We start from the raw sequence: 25,638 nt of genomic DNA, 5'->3' as shown, positions 1-25,638 counted from the left end.
TTGTGGGGATTTGACAGGTGTAAGCAATATGGCAATAGCTCCACTTGCTCACCGATGGGCTAGTTTGAAGTTTCACAATGTTGCCAACACCTGTCAAATCCCCAAAAGTGCATAGGAGGTAGGGTCTAGGGGTTGATTTTGGATTGGGCCATTGGATCCACTTGCTCACCGATGGGCTAGGTGGAAGTTTCACAATGTTGCCAACACCTGTCAAATCCCCAAAAGTGCATAGGTGGTAGGGTCTAGGGGTTGATTTTGGATTGGGCCATTGGATACAATCCGATCCTCCACCTTTCTCACCAAAGTGTGCACTTGCTCATGCTCCCTCAAGGCATTGGATTAGTGTATGCATTAGTTTCCATTGTATAGACGGCAGTGCCCACTTCCGGGAGAAGGGTCAGGAATCGGGAAGCAGCCCTAGGGAGACCTACCAGGTGAAGGACAGGCACAATAGGAGTGACCAGTGCAAAGGACAGTGACGCTTGTCATAACCTTGTCCCCAGGCTAATGCGCACAGTGCATCTAAGCCTTGGATATGAACGATTTAAAGTTGGCCTTAGTGGGAGTGACCGTAACATTCTGGAATAGTGACTTGAGTAAAGTATTTGTCATTTAATTTGAGCGAATCACACGACTGCAAGGTTATGGGGAAGTGTTTGTGGGAGATGATTGTTTGGTAGATTAAGCAGATTGAACCAATGCCTATGCACCCGGAGTTTCTCCCGGTCTTTCTGTATTGGCTAACAAAGGCCAAGTTTGACTTGTTGATCCACCAGACTCTGAGCATTTGGGCAGAAGTTTCTGGGAACAAGATCACGTTTGTCATAGAGACAATTTTCCTTTTCCCCCGAAAGATACCTCTGTCCTGGCTACATGATTCTGAACAAGTCTGATCTACTGAATTTCTTGTGTTCAACACTTGGGACACAGATTCATTTAAAAGTCTGAACCCGCCATGATGTTTCTTTATAGTCGAAACTACATCCTATCTTACATATAATTGATATAAACCATCATCCTATGGATCCCAGACATGGTGCTTCTATAACTTCTGTAGGAGGAATATTCCAGTGTAGGCAACACAAAGTACTGGCAGAAAAAGATCTAGCCTACCACGAGTTGGAAAGTCACAAAACTGACATTTCCACCTTATCACATTCATCATTAGTTGAAAACCATGACTGGATGGGTCATTTAAATAGGTCAATCATTAGATTTTTAGGAAAATATACATTTCTTTCAACTTTAATGGCACAAAATCAACATAGAATCAGGGCCAATGCATGTGTTCTCGTTTGGTAGGCAATAAAGGAAGCAACAGTACCATTTGAAAAGGCTAGTTTACATCACAATGCTACGTGTGGCTTACATTGGAATCACTGGACTTTGTCGTGCCTTATGGAAAAACATGCTGATCATGTTAACAGATCAGTGGCCACCCGGAGGACTGGCAGCAGAAATCATCTAGAGCAGTGGTTCCCAATCTTTTTCGGTTACTGTACCACCAACTGAATTTTGCTCTGCCCAGACAACCCCTGAAGTAGTCCCTCGTGCATTTTACCAGTAGACCTATGGTCTCATGAGTCTTCTCAATTAGCCCCTGTGGATAGGCTAAGTACCCCCAGGGGTTCCTAGTACCCCTCGTTGGAAACCACTGATCTAGATAACAGAACCATTAAGTGAATTGAGAGACATGACCACAATATAGTGAAAAGATGATACATGAGAAAGCCTTTCAAAATGATACCAACATTCCTGGTCTGGTAGTTTGGGAACATTTCACCTTGACAGGTTTTTTTGATCTTGAGAAAGACACCATGGTTGTAAAGACTTGGAAATTGCAAATAAATAATATCTTAAATTGTTTTAAAGCAAAATCCCAATGGAACTGCACTTGCAAAAAACGTTTCTAATTACTTTACAAAATGGACAGTCATTGTTACCTCAGACCATCTTAACGCTTTGCATGGGTCCAAATCTATCTGCAAAAACGTTATTGCCACTTGGTCTTTAGCAAATTGTGCTCGACTACTAGCTTCAATAATGCTCTCAGAGCATATTAAGGCATTATTCCCACACCATGGCCTTTCCAGGGGTAATGTCAAAGGTTTAACTGGAAGTAACCAAAACAATCTAAAACATTGATACAAAACGGACCTCAAATTCACATGATCGTAGAAAATACATTTTAAAAAATGTCAGTAATTCCCAGTCACCATCTCGATCTATGCAGTGCTACATCAAAGTCATCCTTCTCCGGTTCAGAATGAATGACCCACCCACCACAAGAACCATACTGGTTGTAGTTCCTCAATTCATAGTAAAAAAAACAAACAAACAAAAAACACTTGTTAACTGCTCCATCATCAAAGGAAAGAATCCTAACTTGAGACGTGCACGTAACTCGGACTTCAGTAAATCATGAATTGAGGTCTGCATAACAGTGCAACAATTTGGTATGTGCATCGATCTCAAATTAGGGTTCGTACCTCAGGATATAAATACCATGCATATAGTTTCCATTATCCAAGGTTATCGGACCCATGAGAACTCTGGTGCTTCAGAAACTTCTGCAAGGAGGAAAAAGTCTCTGTACACTCAGTGCATTCGTACAGCACCTCTGCTGGACCAATTTTTTCACCATTCCCACCCTTGACATCGTCAATGTCCCCATGACCCACTAAATCCTTTGCATTGTCTTGGTCAGAGTCCATTTCTGGATTGGAGTCAGCAGTGGGAGATGCCCGTCCTTCCATGTCCGTTTCCCCGCTTGACTGACTTGGGTGAATCTCAAGATGGCGCCCTAGAGCAGAAGAACTCCGGAAGCGACTTGGGCAGCGAGGGCACTTAACCATTTCACTACCCGGTTCCCTTTTGTGGTACCGCAAATGCCGTTGGTACACACACAGCAGCCCAAACTTTTTCCCACATTGGTCACACTTGTAGTTCCTCCGTGCCTTAGGAGCAGCAGACACTTCTCCAGTCGATGTGGTTTGTTGATCGTCACCATTGTCACTGTCCAATTCTGCTACAACACTGTCTAAAGACTTCTTGGATTTTCCTTCAGATGACGCATTCTGTTCCAACACATCAGAATTCAATTGGGAACCACCATCTGGTTTAGAATGCAATGCCAAGTACTTAAGACTTGGCTTCTTCTCTAATTCAGGTTTGTGATACATGGCTATATGCCTCCGGACATCACAGCGTTGTGGAAAATGTTTCCCACAGAGAACACAAGTGTGAAGAGTCCCCTTGTGGGATCTATTGTGCCGAGAAAGACTACTAGAGTGACTGAATACACGGTGGCAGTGCTTGCATGGATGTAATTTTGTCCCAGAGCCTTTTTTATAAAGTGGGGGCCTTCCTCCCTTCCTTGCAGGTGCTTTTGTTACGATGCACTCAATGCCAGTATACCTTCGCCGCCTTTTTACAATTCTTTGTGACTCTGAATCCTTATTTAACTTGTCAATTTCTTCTTGTGTTTGATGGGTAAGATGATGCTCCTTCAAGTCTGTTAACTGCTGGAAGCGATCTCCACACAAACCACAGCGGTATGGTCTGAAAGAGGATGGTGTTTTGGAATCAGATTTTCCATTGTGGGTCTTCACATCAACAATTGCGTCACTGCTGTACTGTTTGGTCACATCGGTAGTAGGGGTGCCGCTGCTGTACTGTTTAGTCACATCGGTAGGGGTGCTGTCGCTGTACTCGATGGTATGTGATAGCTCATCTTTCTGAGACTGCTGCTCGATTTTGGATGAAGAGTTCACAGATAATGGTTTGTCTTTGGAATGACTGAGTAAGTGGCTCTGCAAGTCGGAGAGCCAGAAAAAACACAGATTACACTTCTTACAGGGATATGTTTTCTGTATTATGTTCTCTTGACCATTGTCTGACTTCCCCATTTGTTTGAGCTCCAGCGATCCATGCTGCTCTTTTTGATGAGCATACAGGGTCTCTTGTTTCAGAAAGCGTTTTCCACACTGACAACAGCAGTAAAATATTTCATGGGCATGTTCTTGGAGATGTTCCCTTAGCCTCTCTTTATCTGTGAAGATCTTGCAACACAAGGTGCACTTATAACCTTGCTCTAAATTACGATACTGTTGATGTCGTTGTAAACTCAGCTGGTTGTTAAACAATTTTCCACATGTTTCGCATCGGTGCTGTTTTAAAGGAGAGACACTGCGGCACTGGGAATGAGATGCTGTGTTGACACGTAGATCAGTTTTTGCTGGCTTAGTTGTGAGTACAATGGTCTTTGAATTCTGATAAGGTGAAGGAGTTGAAGATGGCTGTTTGACAGAAGAAGGGTTGTTTGATGGTCCAGATCTGTCAACCACTATAAAAGTTCCATTTTCATGGAGAGCATACTCACGGGGAACTTGAAACCCATTGGGCAAACTGTCAAGGGAAAATGAATCTGTTCGTTCATGAGTCCTGAGTCGTTCATGAACAGTAATGTGTTTAACCAAGTCAAGGTAGCGCCTGAAGCCATCCCCACATTCTGTGCAGATGAAGGCATCAACATCTGGTTCAGCGGAGCTTACGTAATCCATTAGGGTGTGTTCAATGATCAAAGTTAAACATGGTTAGTTCCATTCTTCATGAGCACCTTGTTTTGTAGAACTCTTCCTTTGTCTGGTCAACAACTGTGAAAAAGAGAAAAAATAAGTTACTAGTTTACCAAACATATGGCGCAGGTGCTGGTCCTGACAAACTATAACAGTTTAATTACAACACCATGAGTTGGAACAAAAATTATTGGATTCTACAAATTGCCAAACCTCGCCTGCGCTGCCAAGCCTCTCCTATATCAGCTTTCAATTCTGTTAGAAAGGCTGGCACTTTTTGAAACAAAGGAATTCAGTCTCATTCAAATTAGATGGAGACAATTGACACACCTGTATTGTCCGGATACTAGCTCCTCCTATTATCAAAATGGCCTAAAAAAGAGCAAACGGTAACCTTGATCGAAACCTTCGTTAGCTTTCAATACCCTCAGGTCAACCATTTTTAGAAAGTTTCACCACACCTAGTAAGGATTGATGAGTGATCAAGTTTGATGTGACAGTAACTATCTAACACATTTCAGAGATAGGTAGGAAATGGACGTGCTAATGATTAAAATTATGCGTCAAACTGGGTTAACCTGTTATGGCTAGGGGGCAGTATTTTCACGGCTGGATAAAAAACGTGCCCGATTTAATCTGGTTACCACTCCTACCCAGTAACTAGAATATGCATATACTTATTACATATGGATAGAAAACACCCTAAAGTTTCTAAAACTGTTTGAATGGTGTCTGTGAGTATAACAGAACTCATTTGGCAGGCAAAAACCTGACAAGGTTTCAGGCAGGAAGTGGCCTGTCTGACAAGGTGTCGTTCTTCTTGTCTCTGTTTATTGAAGAGTGAGGATCTTAGCTGTCCCGTGACACTTCCTACGGCTGCCATAGGGTCTCAGAAGGCAGTAAAAAGCTGAATCGTGGCTTTGCAGGCTCTGGCTGAAACAAAGTAGCGTGTTTGGGTAGTGGCTGGTTACAGTACTGTGAGACTCAGGCGCATGCCCGCGTCGACCGAATGCTTTGTTTTCTTTCCTCTGTTTAGCTAAAAGGAGATTCCCGGTCGGAATATTATCGCTTTTTTACGAGAAAAATGGCATAAAAATGGATTTTAAACAGCGGTTGACATGCTTCGAAGTACGGTAATGGAATATTTCATTTTTTTTTGTCACGAATTGCGCCACGCGCGCGACCCTGATTTACCATTTCAGATAGTGTCTGGGACGCACGAACAAAACGCCGCTATTCGGATATAACGATGGATTATTTTGGACCAAACCAACATTTGTTATTGAAGTAGCAGTCCTGGGAGTGCATTCTGACGAAGACAACAAAAGGTAATTAAACTTTTATAATAGTAAAGCTGATATTGGTGAGTGCTAAACTTGCCGGGTGTCTAAATAGCTAGCCCGTGATGCCTGGGCTATGTACTTAGAATATTGCAAAATGTGCTTTCACCAAAAAGCTATTTTAAAATCGGACATATCGAGTGCATAGAGGAGGTCTGTATCTATAATTCTTAAAATAATTGTTATGCTTTTTGTGAACGTTTATCGTGAGTAATTTAGTAAAATGTTAGCGAATTCCCCGGAAGTTTGCGGGGGGTATGCTAGTTCTGAACGTCACATGCTAATGTAAAAAGCTGGTTTTTGATATAAATATGAACTTGATTGAACAAAACATGCATGTATTGTATAACATAATGTCCTAGGGTTGTCATCTGATGAAGATCATCAAAGGTTAGTGTTGCATTTAGCTGTCTTCTAGGTTTTTGTGACATTATATGCTAGCTTGAAAAATGGGTGTCTGATTATTTCTGGCTTGGTACTCTGCTGACATAATCTAATGTTTTGCTTTCGTTGTAAAGCCTTTTTGAAATCGGACAGTGTGGTTAGATAAAGGAGTCTCTTATCTTTAAAATGCTGTGAAATAGTCATATGTTTGAAAAATGGAAGTTTTTGTATTTTAGAGGAGTTTGTATTTCGCGCCACGCCCATCATTGGATAATGGAGCAGGTGTTCCGCTAGCGGAACGTCTAGATGTAAGAGGTTAAAAAGAAGCAAAACATGCAAGTCCACTTTTTGTAGTAAAAAAAGTTGTCGTTCAACGGGTTTCCCCACAACAAAAGTGGAATGGTATGCGCACCCTCAAAATCTTCAAGGCATTTAGACTTGTGCTTTACAGCGCCTTCAAGGCGGCTTTACACAGCGAGGTAAACGAGACACTTACGGCGTACACAGAGTAAAAAAATTCAGCAGGTCCATGACAACATTTGTGTCCCTTGAGTGTGGCAAATGCACGCATTCATTTTGGCTGCATGTCACGTTACTTCTATCGTTCACGTCGGGATATTTCCATAGACTCTCACACTACATAGCTAGGTGCTTGGTGGCTGGCTGTTTTTTACAAAAAATATATGTTACATTGTTAAAGTTCCACAAATGACCTAGCTAGACTATTAGAGGAGCGCAGCAACATGCAGTTTCCAGACATTAGGCTACGATTAAATTGTTGGGCTTCATTGCATACAAGTACAATCATTTAACATCAACCTTAGCTTAGTACCCACTCTAGGAATAATGTAGATCATATTTTTACAGATGGAAGATATTAGCAATGACAGATTACCAATGCATATACAGTGGCTACTCTGAGGAAAATGCAGCTTCCCATAGGCCTGTGTGTGTGTCTTAGAGAAATATCCAAATTAGCTAGCCAACTAAATTTCGCAAAAATCACTTGACAAAAGTGAGAAGAACCATGGAGTACATTTACATGCACACTAATAATTAGTGCTATCGTGTCAGCCCTATCGCAATATTTTTTTCCATGGCAAAAATGAAAACACGAAGCAGACCAAACTCTTTGGTCCTTTAACCTCTCTAGGGTAGGGGGCAGTATTTGCACGGCCGGATAAAAAACGTACCCGATTTAATCTGGTTATTACTACTGCCCAGAAACTAGAATATGCATAGAATTATTGGCTTTGGATAGAAAACACCCTAAAGTTTCTAAAACTGTTTGAATGGTGTCTGTGAGTATAACAGAACTCATATGGCAGGCAAAAACCTGAGAAGATTCCTTACAGGAAGTGCCCTCTCTGACCATTTCTTGGGCTTCTACACTCTCTTTATTGAAAACTGAGGATCTCTGCTGTAACGTGACACTTCCTACGGCTCCCATAGGCTCTCAGAAGGCGGCAAAACGCTGAATGATGTCTTTGCAGGCCCTGGTTGAAAAACAGTAGCGCATTTGGATAATGGTCGATCAGAGAACAATGAGACTGAGGCGCGTGCATGAGGCGACACCATGTTTTTTTATTTTTTCGTCTTTTAACGTAAACAGGGTTTCCCGGTCGGAATATTATCGATTTTTTACGAGAAAAATTGCATAAAAATTGATTTTAAACAGCGGTTGACATGCTTCGAAGTACGGTAATGGAATATTTAGAAATGTTTTGTCACGAAACGCGTCGGGCGCGTCACCCTTCGGATAGTGTCTTGAACGCACGAACAAAACAGAGGATATTTGAACATAACTATGGATTATTTTGAACCAAACCAACATTTGTTATTGAAGTAGAAGTCCTGGGAGTGCATTCTGACAAAGAACAGCAAAGGTAATCACATTTTTCTAATAGTAAATCGGAGTTTGGTGAGGGCCAAACTTGGTGGGTGTCAAATTAGCTAGCCCGTGATGGCTGGGCTATCTACTCAGAATATTGCAAAATGTGCTTTTGCCGAAAAGCTATTTTAAAATCGGACATAGCGATTGCACAAAGGAGTTCTGTATCTATAATTCTTAAAATAATTGTTATGTTTTTTGTGAACGTTTATCGTGAGTAATTTAGTAAATTCATCGGAAGTTTGCGGTGGGTATGCTAGTTCTGAACGTCACATGCTAATGTAAAAAGCTGGTTTTTTATATAAATATGAACTTGATTGAACAAAACATGCATGTATTGTATAACATAAATGTCCTAGAAGTGTCATCTGATGAAGATCATCAAAGGTTAGTGCTGCATTTAGCTGTGGTTTGGGTTTATGTGACATTATATGCTACCTTGAAAAAATGGGTGTCTGATTATTTCTGGCTGGGTACTCTGCTGACATAATCTAATGTTTTGCTTTCGTTGTAAAGCCTTTTTGAAATCGGACAGTGTGGTTAGATTAACGAGAGTCTTGTCTTTAAAATGGTGTAAAATAGTCATATGTTTGAGAAATTGAAGTAATAGCATTTCTAAGGTATTTGAATAACGCGCCACGGGATTCCACTGGCTGTTGAGTAGGTGGGACAATATCACCCAACACAACTAAACCAGTCAGAGAGGACAGTGAACTACTGTGAACAAACTTACTGTGTCTACGGTTGAGTGCTGAATAGATAGAAGCTTGCCAGCTCAGTAAAGGGCCAAAATGCACACCGGCAATATACTGTTACAGGAAGTGCCATGGAAGGTTGTTGGGTGTCGTGACAAACAATGGATGTAAAGCAAGTGCCGTTCTGAGAACGTTAAACTCTGTGGTAACCTTACAGCCCTTTAGTGAAGCCCATGAAAATATGTCTGTTATATCTTGCATTCGGAAAGTATTAAGCCCCCTTGACTTTTTCCACATTTTGTTAAGTTACAGACTTATTCAAAAATGTCTTACATTATTTTTTCCCACTCAATCTACACACAATACTGCCTAAATACAAAGCAAAAACTAATTTAGAAATGTTTGCAAATATATAAAAACTGAAATATCACATTTACATAAGTATTCAGACCCCTTAATCAGTACTTTGTTGAATCACCTTTGGCAGCGTTTACAACCTCAAGTCTTCTTGAGTATGATGCCTCAAGCTTGGCACACCAGTATTTGGGGATTTTTGCCAGTCCCTGTCCCTGCCGCTGAAAAACATCCCCACAGCCTGATGCTGCCACCATCATGCTTCACCATAGGGATGGTGCCAGGTTTCCTCCAGACGTGACACTTGGCATTCAGGGCAAAGAGTTCAATCTTGGTTTCATCAGACCAGAGAACCTTGATTCTCATGGTCTGAGTCCTTTAAGTGCCTTTTGGCAAACTCCAAGCGGGCCGTCATGTGCCTTTTACTGAGGAGTGGCTCCCGTCTGGCTACTCTACCACAAAGGCCTAATTGATGGAGTGCTGCAGAGATGGTTGTCTTCTGGAAGCTTCTCCCATCTCCACAGAGGAACTCTGGAGCTCGGTCAGTGACCATCGGGTTCTTGGTCACCTCCCTGACCAAGGCCCTTCTCCCCCGATTGCTCAGTTTGGCTGGGCGGCCAGCTCTAGGAAGAGTCTTGGTGGTTCCAAAATTCTTCCATTTAAGAATGATAGAGGCCACTGTGTTCTTGGGGACTGTCAGTGCTGCTGGGTACCCTTCTCCAGATCTGTGCCTCGACACAATCCTATCTTGGCGCTCTACATACAATTCCTTCGACCTCATGGCTTTGTTTTTGCTCTGACATGCACTGTCAACTGTGGGACCTTATATAGATGTGTGCCTTTCTAAATCGTGTCCAATCAATTAAATTTACCACAGGTGGACTCCAATCAGGTTGTAGAAACATCAAGGATGATCAATGGAAACAGGATACACCGGAGCTCAATTTCGAGTCTCATAGCAAAGGGTCTGAATACTTGTGTAAAGGTTTTGTATATCTCTTTTGAATTTTTTATTAATTTGCTGACATTTTTAAAAACCTGTTTTCCCTTTGTCATTATGGGGTATTGTGTGTAGATTTTTATTTTAATCCATTTTAGAACAAGGTCGTAACGTAACAAAATATGGAAAAAGCGAAGGGGTCTAAATACTTTCTGAATGCACTGTATTTCATCTTTGCAAAGGGTATTCCTCATGCTCTGTCATCCAAATGTTTTCATAGGCACAAACGATATAGCATGTTACAAAGTAGCGCTTCATAGCTATGTTTTAATGTATGGGTTGTCACTTGTCAGGGACCGATCCATATTCATGTTTCGCCACCCCCATTTCCACGACGAGTGCTAGTCAGCTAACTAGCTGTGTCAGAGTACTTGACACCGTTCACAAAGGATTAGTGCTACCTGGTATCCTTGGGACATCCCTACGCTAAACCCTACCCATAACCCTGACCTAACTTGAAACGTATCTGCTTATCTTAATTGGCGTACAGTCAAAATCAAAGTAAGCATTCACCAATTAAAACACCTGGTTTTCTGAGCAATCTTTCGATTTATTCGGACATGTAAACAGCTTAAAATCGGCGTTCCAGCTGTGTATTTGATCCGAATCAAATAGGCTTTGCAAAAATATCACTGTCACGGTGAACGTTTACTTTTATTAGCTATTTTCTGCATTTATTTGAGTCTCATCAGGTAGCCTGATTTCAGTGTCCATGTAAACAGGATGAGAAATGTATTGTTTTAAAACAAACTATTATATTAATCTGACTAGCCACAATAATCGTATTGTGTGCATGTAACTGTGCTCATTTAAGTTTTTCCTTTCAAGTGACAACTACCAGAATTCAGTGTCTACAGCCCTACAATCAATGCCTACGTCCGGTGTTTTCCAACTGGTGAGCATGAGGCAGCACAGTCTTGAGACACATTTTTCGCTGGAATCTCTGCAGTTTATCCTCCTTTCCCTAGAATAACAGCCCCCCCCCCAAAAAACAAGTATTTCTGGTGCTCCTAAATGTTATGTGGTGCTTACATTAATGTTCTTTCCTCGCAATTTATGAAATCAGCTTTATGAGTACCTTTGTAGAGCTGTTTTAAGCACAATCCATACAGAATGTAATTACATTTTTTTATTCCAGCTATAATAATAGTTGGCAGATGTATTGGTTATTGTGAACATTTCCATTCTAAAATCAGATCCAAGAATGCCATATCGGTTGGGTTCTACCAAATAGTTAATTTTACAGTTCATGAGGACTTTTATACAGTTAAGAAAAATAAGTAATTAACATTTGAAAACGCTGGAGATGTTAGAGATTTTAAAATATGTAGCTACCTAAATCAGCTAGCTAGCTATCCATACACAAAAATACACTAGAAGTGTCCATTTTGAATAAGTTGGCTAGCTAGCTAGCGTAGATACATGAACTGTATTATTATCTAAACGGGGTTAGCTAGCTAGCTACCTTTCACAACCCTGTATGCCCAACTATATTTCTGGATATATAAAATAATTTCACTAGATTACCATTATGACAGTTTGGCCAATGGCCATAGTCAGTTAGCTATTCTCTGCATGTGTAGAGCCAGAGTTAAAGCATCGTGACAGCTGTCTTGATACCAACAAAATGTCGGGCTCCTGCCTGCCTCCAACTCTGCAAAAGCTATTTAGCTAGCTAGTTAGAGAGAAAAAAAGTATGCATTTAAACGAAATGCGGACATGTGTGCGTGAAATGCCTTGTAAGGAGACAACCGGATGACAGCAGCAAGACAGCTAGCTCAATTCTTCGCTTTTGTTTGCGCAACAATGATGCCACAGCGACTACGTTAGGCCTCGCGCAATCTACGCTAGCTATCTGACCGTTCATAAAGCTAGCTAGCAAGGTTAGGTACCACTTGTATCTGATCGAACTCTATAATGTACTTACCACATTTCTAAAGTCCGATTAGTATAGACATTCTCTGCCCATTCTTTATATTGCGAATCGTGTTGTATCCACCCGGTTCCCCGCTATTTAGTCCCATTTTTTCTACATAGTAATTACAAGAATCAGGGGCGGAGACCATCGGCCAGTCTTCTTCTTCTTCGGTATTAAGGCTGTCCGCAAACAAATATTATAGGTGAATGCCGCCACCTACTGTATTGTCTGTGTACCACCCTACTATTGTGTAGTATGAATTTATTACACTTAGGGAAAATTTGCCCTACCAACTAACCCTGCACCCATTAAAACCTCAGCACTACTCCACTACCTGGCCCTATCTGATCCTACATAGGGCCCAGCAGCCTGGGAGGAGAGGACACTATCGCTCAAAACATCTCTAACTCTTCTGCAGTAAAATCTCGTACATCCAAGTGCTTCTCAGCAGCTGCCACCAGAACATCTATACTCTGTAATTTATGTTCCATTCCTGCAAAAATCAACCTTACTGAAGCACATGTTATTCCTATCACTATCTGTTCGTCTCAGCCTACTCACAGGGATCCATCTTCCTCAGCATACAACACCTTCACTACTCTGATGCTGGCAATCTCAAACTGCCTTTCTCTCACCGGGCACCTCTGATCTCCAGCACCATTGGTACCTCTACAGTTTACACACACAACTTTTTCCACCGATACCACAGATTCCTTTGTCTCATGACCTCCTGCACACTTCGCACATCGAGGAATCTCCCTCCTACACAATGCTGCCACATGATCATAAGCTTGACACATAAAACACCGTAATGGATTTGGGACAAAAGCTAACATGGGATAACTGACACATCCTAACTCTGCATCAAAACTCAGTAGTACAGACAGTGTCTTCTTCGTTTCACCACGTTCTCCACCGGTTCTGCGTCGCACCAAGTGAATCTTCAACTTCAGTTGATCCACTTAATACTTAACGCCACTCCAGTTATCTCTCCTTTTAACGGCGCCCTGTTCCAGAGAGGAAAACAAGTCACAGTTCTTGTCCCCAGTCATGTAGTGCGGAGCACACTCTCCCTCTGGACGGCAAGAATGCAAAAAATGTGCACGATTCCACTTCGAGTCACTTTAACCAACCCAACATTCCCCAACCTCTTTACCACCCAACCTGATACCACATATGGATCTGCTAGAAGGCAAGGATCCATTCTCTCCAAATCTCACTCCACTGGGCCAGAATCGTCTTTGTCATAATCACCATGAGGATCAAATTCTGCGTTCTTCACCGCATCTGCCAATTTCCTTCTGTAGCTCTTCCAAAATGTCTGTGTGATCCACCTTTCCATGTTCATTCAAAACATGTTCCACTTTTCTCCTTTTTTCTCCTATCCGCCATATTCTCCTTCATCGATCTTCCAGATGGCTTGTGCATGACCCCATTCCATATTTACGTACAATACACTATATATACAGAAGTCTGTGGACACTCCTTGAAATTAGTAGATTCGGCTATTTCAGCCACACCCGTTGCTGAAAGGTGTATTAAATCAAGCACACAGTCATGCAATCTCAATAGACAAACATTGGCAGTAGAATGGCCTTACTGAAGAGCTCAGTGACTTTCCACATGGCACCGTCATAGGATACCACCTTTCCAACAAGTCAGTTTGTCAAATTTCTGCCCTGCTAGAACTGCCCCGGTCAACTGTAAGTGCTGTTATTGTGAAGTGGAAACGTCTAGGAGCAACAACGGCATAGCCGCGATGTGGTAGGCCACACAAGCTCACAGAACGGGACTGCTGAGTGCTTGGCAGATGCCAGGAGAACGCTACCTGCCTAAACACATAGTGCCAACTGTAAAGTTTGGTGGTGGAGAAATAATGGTCTGGGCTGTTTTTCATGGTTTGGGCTAGGCCCCTTAGTTCCAATGAAGGGAAATCTTAACGCTACAGCATACAGACATTTTAGACGATTCTGTGCTTCCAACTTTTTGGCAACAGTTTGGGGAAGGCCCTTTTCTGTTTCAGCATAACAATATCCCAGTGCACAAAGCGAGATCCATACAGAAATGGTTTGTCTAGATCGGTGTGGAAGAACAAAGACTGGCCTGCACAGAGCCCTGACCTCAGCCCCTTCGAAAACACTTTTGGGATGATTTGGAACGCCGACTGCAAGCCAGGCCTAATCCCCAACATCAGTGCCCGATTTAACTAATGCTCTTATGGCTGAATGGAAGAAAGTCCCTGCAGCAATGTTTCAACATCTAGTGGAAAGCCTTCCCAGAAGAGTGGAGGCTGTTTAAGCAGCAAAGGGGACCAACTCCATAATAATGCCCATGATTTTGGAATGAGATGTTTGACAAGCAGGTGTCCACATACTTTTGTAGTGTATGTTCCACTTTTCAAAATGTTTTCCTGTCCCCCATCTAACTCCCACCTCATGACCACTCCATAAGCTATTATTTTACCAGTCTCAGTCTTGTAGACTCGTACACTGTGGCTGGGCTGACCACTATTCTTGTGATACATTGTGGCCAAAATATCAGTTATAGCCTTCACCATACTGAAGCAGAAATATAGCTAGTTTGACTGAAGTTGTAAAAACAGGCTACCTTGAAGGACACCATCATATTTTGCCTGTAGCAAGTTGAACTTCTACAAAATGTGAAAGGATTAAAGAGTTGATAAAATCAAGTTAAATTATGATTAAGGTGTTGATGGTGGTGGTGATGATCATCATCATCATGAAAATATTTATTGTTCTAAAGCTGCAAATGCATGAAGTTCAATTGGCAGAGAAATGGTTGAAAAAAAAACATTTAAACCCAGTCGGAATGAGAGGGGGAATCAAATTGTTAATTGCTTCCTCCCTCATTGATCTAATAACATTGGACAGGTCAAAGCAATACAGTATGAATTGATATCCAATCTGTAATTTAAAAAACATGACAGGGATAATCCTAAATAGATAGGGATGTATTTTTGACACGAGCCAAAGGTGATTTATTTACAACATTACATTTCTATTTATTCTGTCTAACTATGACTGAGCTTTGCTGCCACCATGTGGCAGAGATGGTGTTGCCTTTGGAGATTTCTGGAAAATAGAAATGAATAAGTAGTCATCTATTCAATCATTTAATAACATCATACAAACATAAAAAAGTATACAAATACAAACATACACATCAAAGTATTAAGGAAAAACAACATTCCTTCAATAAAACAATACACGTTTAAATTACAGATAATAGTCCCTTTGTTAAATATTAGCCTCATTTTTACAAAAACAAGTATGCACAAAAAGTGGCTTTGAATGAAAAGACAGACAATTTATATCTTCAGCTTGAACAATGACATGTGTGTATCATACAAATTGTTCTTATCTTATCCAGTATTCTCTATTAACAGTCTACCCCACTTTCAACATTCTCATTAGTAACTGTATTGCCCATACAAAAACAGTGTTGAAATGTGTTCACAGACCCCATCATTTTCTGTGTCACAAAAGGTTATTGAAATCAAACATGTTGATTTGAATTCAGTCCTGGAGATGTACCGTATTAACACTGAGTACATGCTCAGTTCTCAAATTCTGAAATCCTGCCTTAAACTTTCCCTTATACTAAGTCTCGAGCTGTTAGAAAACATTATTGAATTACCTTGATGATAAGGTGCTTCTAATGTTTGTATTTTCTTTGCTTTAAAGGATGTCAATCATGTTGTCGTAAAGCCAAAGTCAAATTTCCACATTGTGTGGTCAATAACATTTTTCTCATTATAATATAAGACCCTATACCTCAGCATCAGAATAGGACTTCTCCTTGCTACGGCTTGTGAGTCCAGAGGTTGTGTAGGTGTGGTTGGACCTTGACACTTCCTCGGTGAAGGCACTCTCCAGAACCGTCAGAATGGACTTGCGCAGCTTATCCTTGAAGTCCTGGCCCATGAACACGTACAGCAGGGGGTTCAGACAGCTGTTGAGGAAGGCCAGGCTGGTGGCTATGGGGATCCCGATGGTGGTGACGTGGTCTAACGTGTAGCTGAACTCAGCGGCCGCGTTGTTCACCATCTCGATCAGGGCCATGATGTGGTAGGGGGCCCAGCACAGGAAGAAAGCTGTGATGACAGCGGCGATGATCTTGAATGGCCGCCCGGAGTGGCTGGCCAGGTTGCGGTTCCTCTTGAGCCGGTGGATGATGACGGCGTAGCAAGTGACGATGATGGCGAAGGGCACCACGAAGCCCAGCAGGAAGCGGGTGATGACCATGGCCTGATGGCGGAACACTTGCAGCTCTGCCACCTCCTTTGTGTCATAGTCATCGGAGAAAGCAAATTTGTAGAAGCAGTTGATGATTTCTTTGTTCTTGTAGGACGCCCCGATGTCCCGGAAGACAAAGTAGGGGGAGCTGAGGACCAGGGCCCACAGCCAGACACCCAGACTGATACAGGATGCCTTGCGTATGTTCCGGTGGTTCTGGGCCCAGACAGGGTGCACCACGGACACACACCTGTCCATGCTGATGACCACCAGGATGTAGACGCTGGCGAACATGTTGAAGAAGCTGATCGTGGAGTTGAGCTTGCACATGAACTTGCCGAAAGGCCAGTGAAAGTCCATGGCTGTGTAGGATATGCTCAGAGGCAGGAACGCTGTGAAAAGGAAGTCGGCCACAGCCAAGTTGAGGAACCACACCGTGTTGACCGTCTTCTTCATCTTAAATCCCGTCACCCAGATGACAAGTCCATTTCCCAGAACCCCCAGCACAAAAGCCAGGCAGTAAACGATGAGGGACATGATGTTGAGGGACTGCCGGAGCTCTGCATGCTCGTCAGCGTAGTCCTCATAGTCGTCTGTCGAGTTGCCTGGCGATGAGTCATTGTGAGACAGCTCTGTCCAGATGTCAGGATACAAAGGAGTTGTGGTTAAGGCCATCATTGTGTTTGAGAACCTGAGAGGGTAAAGAAAAAATGAGGTTTATTTTCAGGGAAGATGACAGTTTGATAATATGCAGTAAATTAGTTATGCGCAAAGTTGTCTAATCTGCATAAACCATTTAATATTTTCATATTTAGTATGTTGTTCTATTGTTTGGATAAATGACCTTCACCACTCTTCAGGCATGCTGCCTTACAATTTATTCCCCCCCACTACTTGCTGTTCTTATTTACATCCCCTAGAGTTCACTGACACACTTTAAATGCGCTGAGAATGCATGAATTTAACAAAAAATGTGTTGTCCAATAATGTGAAATTTTACTCTACATTAAAATATTGAGAGAATGTTGTTCTCAACAAAAATACCTATTATGTGCAAAGCTGGTTGCCCAATCCCCATATATACCGGTAAGTGAGATTATTTATTTCACAGTGTAACCTGTCCACCTTTGTAGTGGAATCCATCACAGAACAAAGTACTTGTAGAATGAATGCAAGTTTTGCAACACTGGGGATGCTGACAAGTAGCCCAATGTAATGAAGCAGACAGACAGTCATAATTAAGGTATTTCTCCTTAACTTACCCTCACATGCCACAAAGGTAGAACATTTTGGAAACCCCAAGATCATTATAAAAGTCAGGAATGTGCACTCTATAATTCGTTTTTTTGGGGAGTAATTAAGGAGAACGATTTGTTCAGAGTTTCACAGTACAGTAGCCTATCTTCTATACTATGGAATAGAACAGTGGAATGAGGAAGGAAGGTTTTTCATATAGAATGAAAAATAAAATGTAATTCAGTTGATATTTGTCATCTAGTTGGATAATGCTAATATGCACTGTTTAAGTTACCTATTTATTCTGTATTTGTTAGAAGGAATTATGGATTAATTCAGTTTTTTTTAAATTACAGTTCATACCGTTATTATAGCATTTCTTCCCAATTATTTATTATTGATAAGTTAATGTTACCCTCAACTGGTATATCATGATCATAAGACACATACAAATGATATGAATGTAACTTTTGCTCGGGTTGGCTGTTTATTCGCAAAGTTTTTAAAAGGGATGGTACAGAATTTCTATTGTTCTATTCGTTCATCAACTATTGACGTATAAGCCTACAAATACCAATGTAATCTGATTACTCCAATGAATGGTGAAAAATGTTATAGACATACCTTGAAAAACGTGTATATTCAAATCAGAACAGGCGTACGGAGTTGTCTTCAGCTTGAAGGACGTTGTCTGGCACGAAACCGCTACGACTACACTGCTGTAGTCAGGAGCGCAGATTGTGTAGTATCTTGAAGTGTGTGACGTCAGTTCTTCATATGTTCAGCTGGAAGACAAAGTTGTAAGATCCACTTCACATTAAATGCTTTTCGAAGGAAAATATCAACATTCTGTGCAAGGAACACGTAACAAATATACATTTTTACACAATGTTTGTTGGCTTAGTGTTTGTGTGTAGAGCAACGCATGGATTACCCACAATGACAAAATTCATGAAAATGTTGACACAGGCATCAAGCTATATAGCCTAACTACACAATTCTCCAAATTAGAATAATTATCATTCAATGGAATTGCGACTGAGTAGCAACAGTGGTGTCCACGCTTAAAAACCGTGGGTACAATGTTCTCATTATGGAGAAGTCATCACCACCACCACCACTTGTGGCATTCATGATGACTCGTCGACGTTGATAGATGCCGCGTTCAAAAGCTATTCGCAACCAGGAAACTGATTCGTTGTACACTGTACGTGTATGTCTACAACTATATAGCAAGTCGTACGTTTCAAAGTGTCCTAGTTCCGACTAGCAAATGAACGCAGCACAAAACCAAGGAACGTCCGCTTTTCCCTGCGGTGGAGGAGAAATAGCGAAATGTGGTTTGGAATCTGTAACCAAAGAAAATTCTGCCATTTCCTTTGAGGGTAGAAAGGGTCTTTATATAGCTAAGTGACTATGCTGCAATATTACCTCATTAACTACAATCTATCCACTTATTATGGTTGAAAGCCAAATGGGTGTTCCTATGGGTACATTGAAACTTGAATAGCCTACTGGGAGTATCTATAGATTTGTTGGTGATTTTCAGCATAGTTTGTAGAGATGTTTTAGGTTGCAATTAGTCCTATCAACAATATACACTAAGTATACCAAACATTAGGAACACCTTCCAAATATTGAGTTGCATCAATTCTTCTGGGATGGACTACAAGGTGTTGAAAGCATTCCACAGAGATGCTGGCCCATGTTGACTCCAATGCTTCCCGCAGTTGTGTCAAGGTGGCTGGATGTCCATTGGGTGATGGACCATTCTTGATCACACAGGAAACTGTTGAGGGTGAAAAGCCCAGTAGCGTTGCAGTTCTTGACACAAACCGGTGCGCAAGGCACCTACTTCCAAACCCCATTCAAAAGCACTTAAATATTTTGTCTTGCCCATTCACCATCTGAATGGCACACATACACAATCCGTGTCTCAATTGTTTTTTTTTTTTACCTGTCTCCTAACCTTCATCTACACTGATTGAAGTGGATTTAACAAGTGACATCAATAAAGGATCATAGCTTTCACTTGAATTCACCTGGTCAGTCTATGTCATGGAGAGAGCAAGTGTTCTTAATGTTTTGTACACTCAGTGTAGCTCTATGTGCGTGAATTAGCCTATGTTCTGTTGCTGCCTGGCCAGGTGTCCAGGAACAATGTCATGCACCTTGATGCTAAAGCCTGTTACCATTTATGCGGTTTTGTATTGCAATGACAACAATATTCAGAATAGATGGCTAAAGCCCTACAGACCGTGAGCCAGACTACCTATAAAGGCCACCGACTCCTAAACCCATCCCTGAAAAGGGTGGCTGTGGCCTACCAATGTGTTTCGCTTTTTGTGGGGTGAGCTCATGTTTGCTTGAGGTTCAGTGTAATAACTCTGTGTTGACTGTTTGAATCAACATCTGGACATATACACTACCGTTCAAAAGTTTGTGGTCACTTTGAAATTTGCTTGTTTTATAAAAAGCACCTTTTTTTGTCCATTAAAATAACAAGAAATTGATCAGAAATACAGTGGAGACATTGTGAATTTTGTAAATTACTATTGTAGCTGGAAACAGCTGATTTTTTATGGAATATCTACATAGGCGTACAGAGGCCCATTATCAGCAACCATCACTCCTGTATTCCAATGGCACGTTGTGTTAGCTAATCCAAGTTTATCATTTTAAAAAGCTAATTGATCATTATAAAACCCTTTTGCAATTATGTTAGCACAGCTGAAAACTGTTGTGCAGATTAAAAAGCAATAATACTGGCCTTCTTTAGACTCGTTGAGTATCTGGAGCATCGGCATTTGTGGGTTCCATTACAGGCTCAAAATGGCCAGAAACAAAGACCTTTCTTCTGAAACTCGTCAGTCTATTCTTGTTCTGAGAAATGAAGGCTAATTCATGTGAGAAATTGCCAAGAAACTGAAGATCTCATACAACGCTGTGTACTACTCCCTTCACAGAACAGCGCAAACTTTCTCTAATCAGAATAGAAAGAGGAGTGGGAGGCCCCGGTGCACAACTGAGCAAGAGGACAAGTACATTAGAGTGTCAAGTTTGAGAAACAGACACCTCACAAGTCCTCAACTGGAAGCTTCATTAAATAGTACCTTCACTAAATAGTACCTTCACTAAATAGTTTCTTGGCAATTTCTCGCATGGAATAGCATTCATTTCTCAGAACAAGAATAGACTGACGAGTTTCAGAAGAAAGTTATTTGTTTCTGGCCATTTTGAGCCTGTAATTGAACCCACAAATGCTGATGCTCCAGATACTCAACGAGTCTAAAGAAGGCCTGTTTTATTGCTTCTTTAATTAGCACAACAGTTTTCAGCTGTGCGGACATAATTGCAAAAGGGTTTCTAAAGATCATTTAGTCTTTTAAAATGATAAACTTGGATTAGCTAACATAACGTGCCATTGGAACACAGGAGTGATGGTTGCTGATAATGGGCCTCTGTATGCCTATGTAGATATTCCATAAAAAATCAGCCGTTTCCAGCTACAATAGTCATTTACAACATTACCAATGTCTACACTGTATTTCAGATCAATTTGATGTTATTTTAATGGACAATTTTTTAAATTTTCTTTCAAAAACAAAGACATTTCTAAGTGACCCCAAACTTTTGAACGGTAGTGTGCATGTTTTTATATTCCTTTCTGCACTGCCGAGCATGTGACAAGCAACTCACAGCATCTGTCAGTAATTTGGTGCGGCCACCACAGTTCTCTCAAATGGCAGGTTACTCCCTCCATTGCTGTGTCCACTGAAGTCCTGAGCTGGACATTATGGGCATAATGTTGCCTCTGCATTTTAGAAATGAAACCAGAAGCTCTGGTGACACAGATTAAGCCTGTTGTCTGGATCCATCACAACATGGCCATACTTTATGTAGTCTTTGTTTTTAATGTGTATATTTGCTAAATATATAGTGCTACATTCAGGCACAATTACCAAGAAACTCCAGTATCAAGTTGACCCCATTCTCAGCATTTACTCAGTAACTGTCAAGGGCCTGTTTTACTGTCAAGGGCCTGTTTTACTGTTTTACATCCTTCTATAGAATCTATTGTGTCACATACAATAATACGGATGTGTGATATAAAATATAATGGGACTAAGAGTTTATGCAAACAGCAAAGGTCACTTTCTTATGAGCAACTTCCTCTTTTATCGTTACTTTGATTTTGAACACCCAGACCTACGTCATACACAGGTTATTTTATCTTAGTTGCTTGGTGAGATGAGTGAATTACACAAGTGCACAAGTTAAATGTTAATATCAAGTTACAATAGAAAAGCGCATATTTTATGACCTTGTCTGCTCTGTGTGATTAAAATCTTAATATCTAGGCCAGCTGCGAATGCGTAATTTTGTCATTCACCTTTTCCTGATTAGTGTGGACTTTGTGGTGTTTTATAATGTTTGTAGAATATTGCTTCCGCTGACCTTTTGACACTTTCTTTAGCAGTTTTGCATATTGGATGTCTGCCCTTAAACACGTTGTAAAAGAATGTCCAAAAGTGACCTACCAGCAGTCATTCATTGACAGGAACCTTAATGAACTACTTCTTCTATAGTAAAATTTGATGTGTTCATTGACCATCACAGCATATTACACTCACTTACATCCTGAAGAAAGATGGTGCCGTATTGGATGTCCTCTGTTTTACAAGCATTGACCCAACTTAGCTATTTTGTGATTATTTTGTCGTTTTGAACATCAGATCAGCAGTTACTTATCCCAATTCTAGATTCAACTTCGATTCATCTGCCCTTGTTCAGTCTCTCGGTCCCAGCTTTGATGCACCTGTACTGACTTTGCCTTCTGAATGATAACGGGGTGAACAGGCAGTGGCTCGGGTAGTTGTTGTCCTTGATGATCTTTTTGGCCTTCCTGTGACATCGGGTGCTGTAGGTGTCATGGAGAGCAGGTCGTTTTCCCCCGGTGATGTGTTGTGCAGACTGCACTACCCTCTGGAGAGCCTTGTGGTTGTGGGCGGAGCAGTTGCCATACCAGGCGGTGATACAGCCCGACAGGATGCTCTCAATTGTGCATCTGTAAAAGTTTGTGAGTGTTTTAGGTGACAAGCCAAATTCAATCAGCCTCCTGAGGTTGAAGAGGAGCTGTTGCGCCTTCTTTACCATGCTGTCTGTGTGGGTGAACCATTTCAGTTTGTCCGTGATGTGTACGCCGATAACTTAAAACTTTCCACCTTCTTCACTGCTGTCCCTTCGATGTGGATAGGGGGATGCTCCCTCTGCTGTTTCCTGAAGTCCACGATCATCTCCTTTGTTTTCTTGACGTTGAGTGAGAGGTTATTTTCCTGACACCACACTCCGAGGGCCCTCACCTCCTCCCTGTAGGCAGTCTCGTCGTGGTTGGTAATCAGGCCTACCACTGTAGTGTCGTCTTCAAACTTGATGATTGAGTTGGAGGCGTGCATGGCCACGCAGTCATTGGTGAACAGGGAGTACAGGAGAGGGCTGAGAACGCAACCTTGTGGGGCCCTAGTGTTGAGGATCAGCGGGGTGGAGATGTTGTTTCCTACCCTCACCACCGGTTGGCGGGACGTCCGAACATCCAGGATCCAGTTGCACAGGGCAGGGTCGTGACCCAGGGTCTCACTAGCGAGATGGCGCTGACAATTGAGGGGGGGGGGGGGGGATTTTGCCTCTACATCAACACTAACTGATGTGCTAACTCCAGAGTGGTGGAAGTGTTGACCCACTGTTCACCCGTCTTGGAATACCTGATTGTCAAATGCCGACCCTTCTGTCTCCCGAGGGAGTTTTCAGCTGTTATCGTGACTGTTGTGTACATTCCACCTCAAGACAAGATAAATAACAAACCGGCCTTTAACACACTGTACAAGGCTATAAACAAGCAAGAAAACCTACAAACAGAGGCTGCTTTTCTGGTTACCGGTGATTTTATTTCCACGTCACTAAAACACGTGATGCCCAACTTCCATCAACACATCTCCAACGCCACGAGGGGCGATAATGACCACTGCTATTCTACCCACTAGCAAGCATACAAGGCCTTCCCTCGTCCGCCATTCGCCAAATCAGACCATAAGTCCGTACTCCTGCTTCCTGTTTACAAGCAGAAACTCAAACAGGAAGTACCCGTGACTTGCTCCGTTGAGAAATGTTCACCAGAATCAAAGATTATGCTACAGGACTGCTTTGCTATCGCTGATTGTAATATGTTTTGAGACTCCACCGATAACATTGACGAGCTAACCACCTCAAAAGCACTGGATTAACATGAAGTTGGCACTAAACTAAACACAGAGCTATCGTAGACAACCCTGAGTCTATGGCCGAGGACAGGAATAAGTACAAGAAGTCCCGCTATGACCTCCACAGAGTCATAAAACGAGTACAACGACAACATAGGAATAATGTGAAATCATTTTGCACAGTCTCCGACGACCACATGTGGTAGGGGCTACAGTCCATTATGGATTATAAAGGAAGACCCAACCGTGATCTGCCCAACGATTCCTCTATACCAGACGAACACAATGCATTTTATGCACGCTTTGACAACAACATCGTGCCGGGTGTGAGGGCCGTCACCAACCCAGAGGATTGAGTGATCTCGCTCTGCGAAGCCGACGCGAGAAAGGTCTTTAATCAGGTCAACACCTGCAAGGCCGCGAGGCCCAACGGTATTCCAGAGCGCGTTCTCAGAGCATGTGCATAACAGCTGGCAAGCATATTCACAGTAATTTTCACCCTCACCTAGTCCCAGTCTGCAATCCTCCTAATGTTTTAAGATGACCACCATCATTCCTGTCCCCAAGAACTCTAAGGCTTCATGCCACAATGATTACTGCCCTGTAGCACTCACTTTTGTAATCATGAAGTGCTTTGAGAGGCTGGCACACATTAATTCCACCATCCCAGACACTCTAGACCCACTCCAATTTGCATACTGCCCCAACAGATCCATAGGTGACGCAATCTCAATTGGTCTCCATACTGCCCTCACCCACCTAGATAAGAGGAATACCTATGTGAGAATGCTGTTCACTGACTACAGTTCAGTGTTTAACACCATTGTCCCCTCCAAGCTTGTCACCAAGCTTAGGACTCTGGGTTTGAACACCTCCCTCTGCAACTGGATCCTGGACTTCCTGATGGGCCAACCCCAGGTGGTGAGGGTAGGCAACATCACCTCTGCTACACTGACCCTCAACACAGGGGTGTGTACTTAGTCCCCTCCTGTACTCCCTGTTCTCCCTTGACTGTGTGGCCACACACGACTCCATCACCATCATCAAGTTTGCTGATGACACGACGGTGGTAGGCCTGATCACCTGGGACAATGAGTCAGCCTACAGGGAGGAGGTCAGTGACCTGGCAGTGTGGTGCCAGAGCAACAACCTCTCTCTCAATGTCCAAGGAGCTGATTTTGCACTACAGCAAATGAGGGGGTGAGCACGCCCCCATCCACATCGACGGGGCTGCAGTGGAGCAGGTCGAGAGCTTCAAGTTCCTCGTTGTCCAAATTACTAAATACTTAAAATGGTCCAAACACACTCGCACAGTTGTGAAGAAGGCACGAAAGTGCTTCTTCCCCTCAGGAGATTGAAAAAGTGTGGCCTGGATTGTGGCCTGGTTTTAGTGGGCCCTAAAATCCTCAAAAAGATCTACAGCTGTGCAATTGTGAGCATCTTGACTGGCTGCATCACTGCCTGGTATGGCAATAGCACCGTCCTCGATTGCATGGAACTGCAGAGGGTGGTGTGGACAGCCCATCTGCCATCCAGGACATCTATATCAGGAGGTGGGGGTGTGGAAGGAAGGCCTGGAAAATTGTTAAAGACTCCAACCACCCAAGCCATAGAATATTCTCTCTGCTTCCTCACGGCAAGAGGTAGCGGTGCATCAAGTCTAACACCAACATGCTCTTGAACAGCTTCTATACCTTCACACTAAGACTGATAAATAGCTAACAAATTAG

The 25,638-nt window shown here is 42.2% G+C and overlaps 1 protein-coding gene and 1 non-coding gene across 3 annotated transcripts; both read right to left on the bottom strand.

Annotated features, from left to right (window-relative positions):
* Nucleotides 1-1,229: 1,229 nt before the first annotated feature.
* On the bottom strand, nt 1,230-12,332 carry LOC106605600 (uncharacterized). Its single transcript, XR_014392385.1, has 2 exons — nt 12,169-12,332; nt 1,230-4,655 (listed from the first exon to the last, which is right to left on the bottom strand). It is a non-coding gene; the product is annotated as an uncharacterized LOC106605600 (transcript).
* Nucleotides 12,333-15,279: 2,947 nt separating this feature from the next.
* Nucleotides 15,280-18,785, bottom strand: LOC106605601 (chemerin-like receptor 1). 2 transcript variants are annotated; one of them, XM_014201425.3, is made up of 3 exons: nt 18,586-18,785; nt 18,276-18,436; nt 15,280-17,106 (listed from the first exon to the last, which is right to left on the bottom strand). In XM_014201425.3, exon 3 carries the CDS (start codon nt 17,091-17,093, stop codon nt 15,948-15,950), a length of 1,146 nt encoding a protein of 381 aa, XP_014056900.1. In that variant the 5' UTR covers nt 17,094-17,106; nt 18,276-18,436; nt 18,586-18,785; the 3' UTR covers nt 15,280-15,947. The 2 variants fall into 2 exon arrangements, with proteins under 2 accessions (XP_014056900.1, XP_014056902.1); XM_014201427.3 differs by lacking the exon at nt 18,586-18,785 and having other exon boundaries at nt 18,276-18,474.
* Between the last annotated feature and the right edge of the window lie 6,853 nt (nt 18,786-25,638).

Source organism: Salmo salar, chromosome 05, assembly GCF_965601325.2.
Source record: "Salmo salar chromosome 05, fSalSal1, whole genome shotgun sequence".
Classification (NCBI taxonomy): domain Eukaryota; kingdom Metazoa; phylum Chordata; class Actinopteri; order Salmoniformes; family Salmonidae; genus Salmo; species Salmo salar.
Note: the sequence above shows the minus strand (reverse complement) of the source record. Positions and strands in the feature narration are given on the sequence as shown.

What these genes read in the sequence shown, in the direction of transcription:
- LOC106605601 (XM_014201425.3), bottom strand. Translation starts at nt 17,093, where the DNA reads ATGATGGCCTTAACCACAACTCCTTTGTATCCTGACATCTGGACAGAG.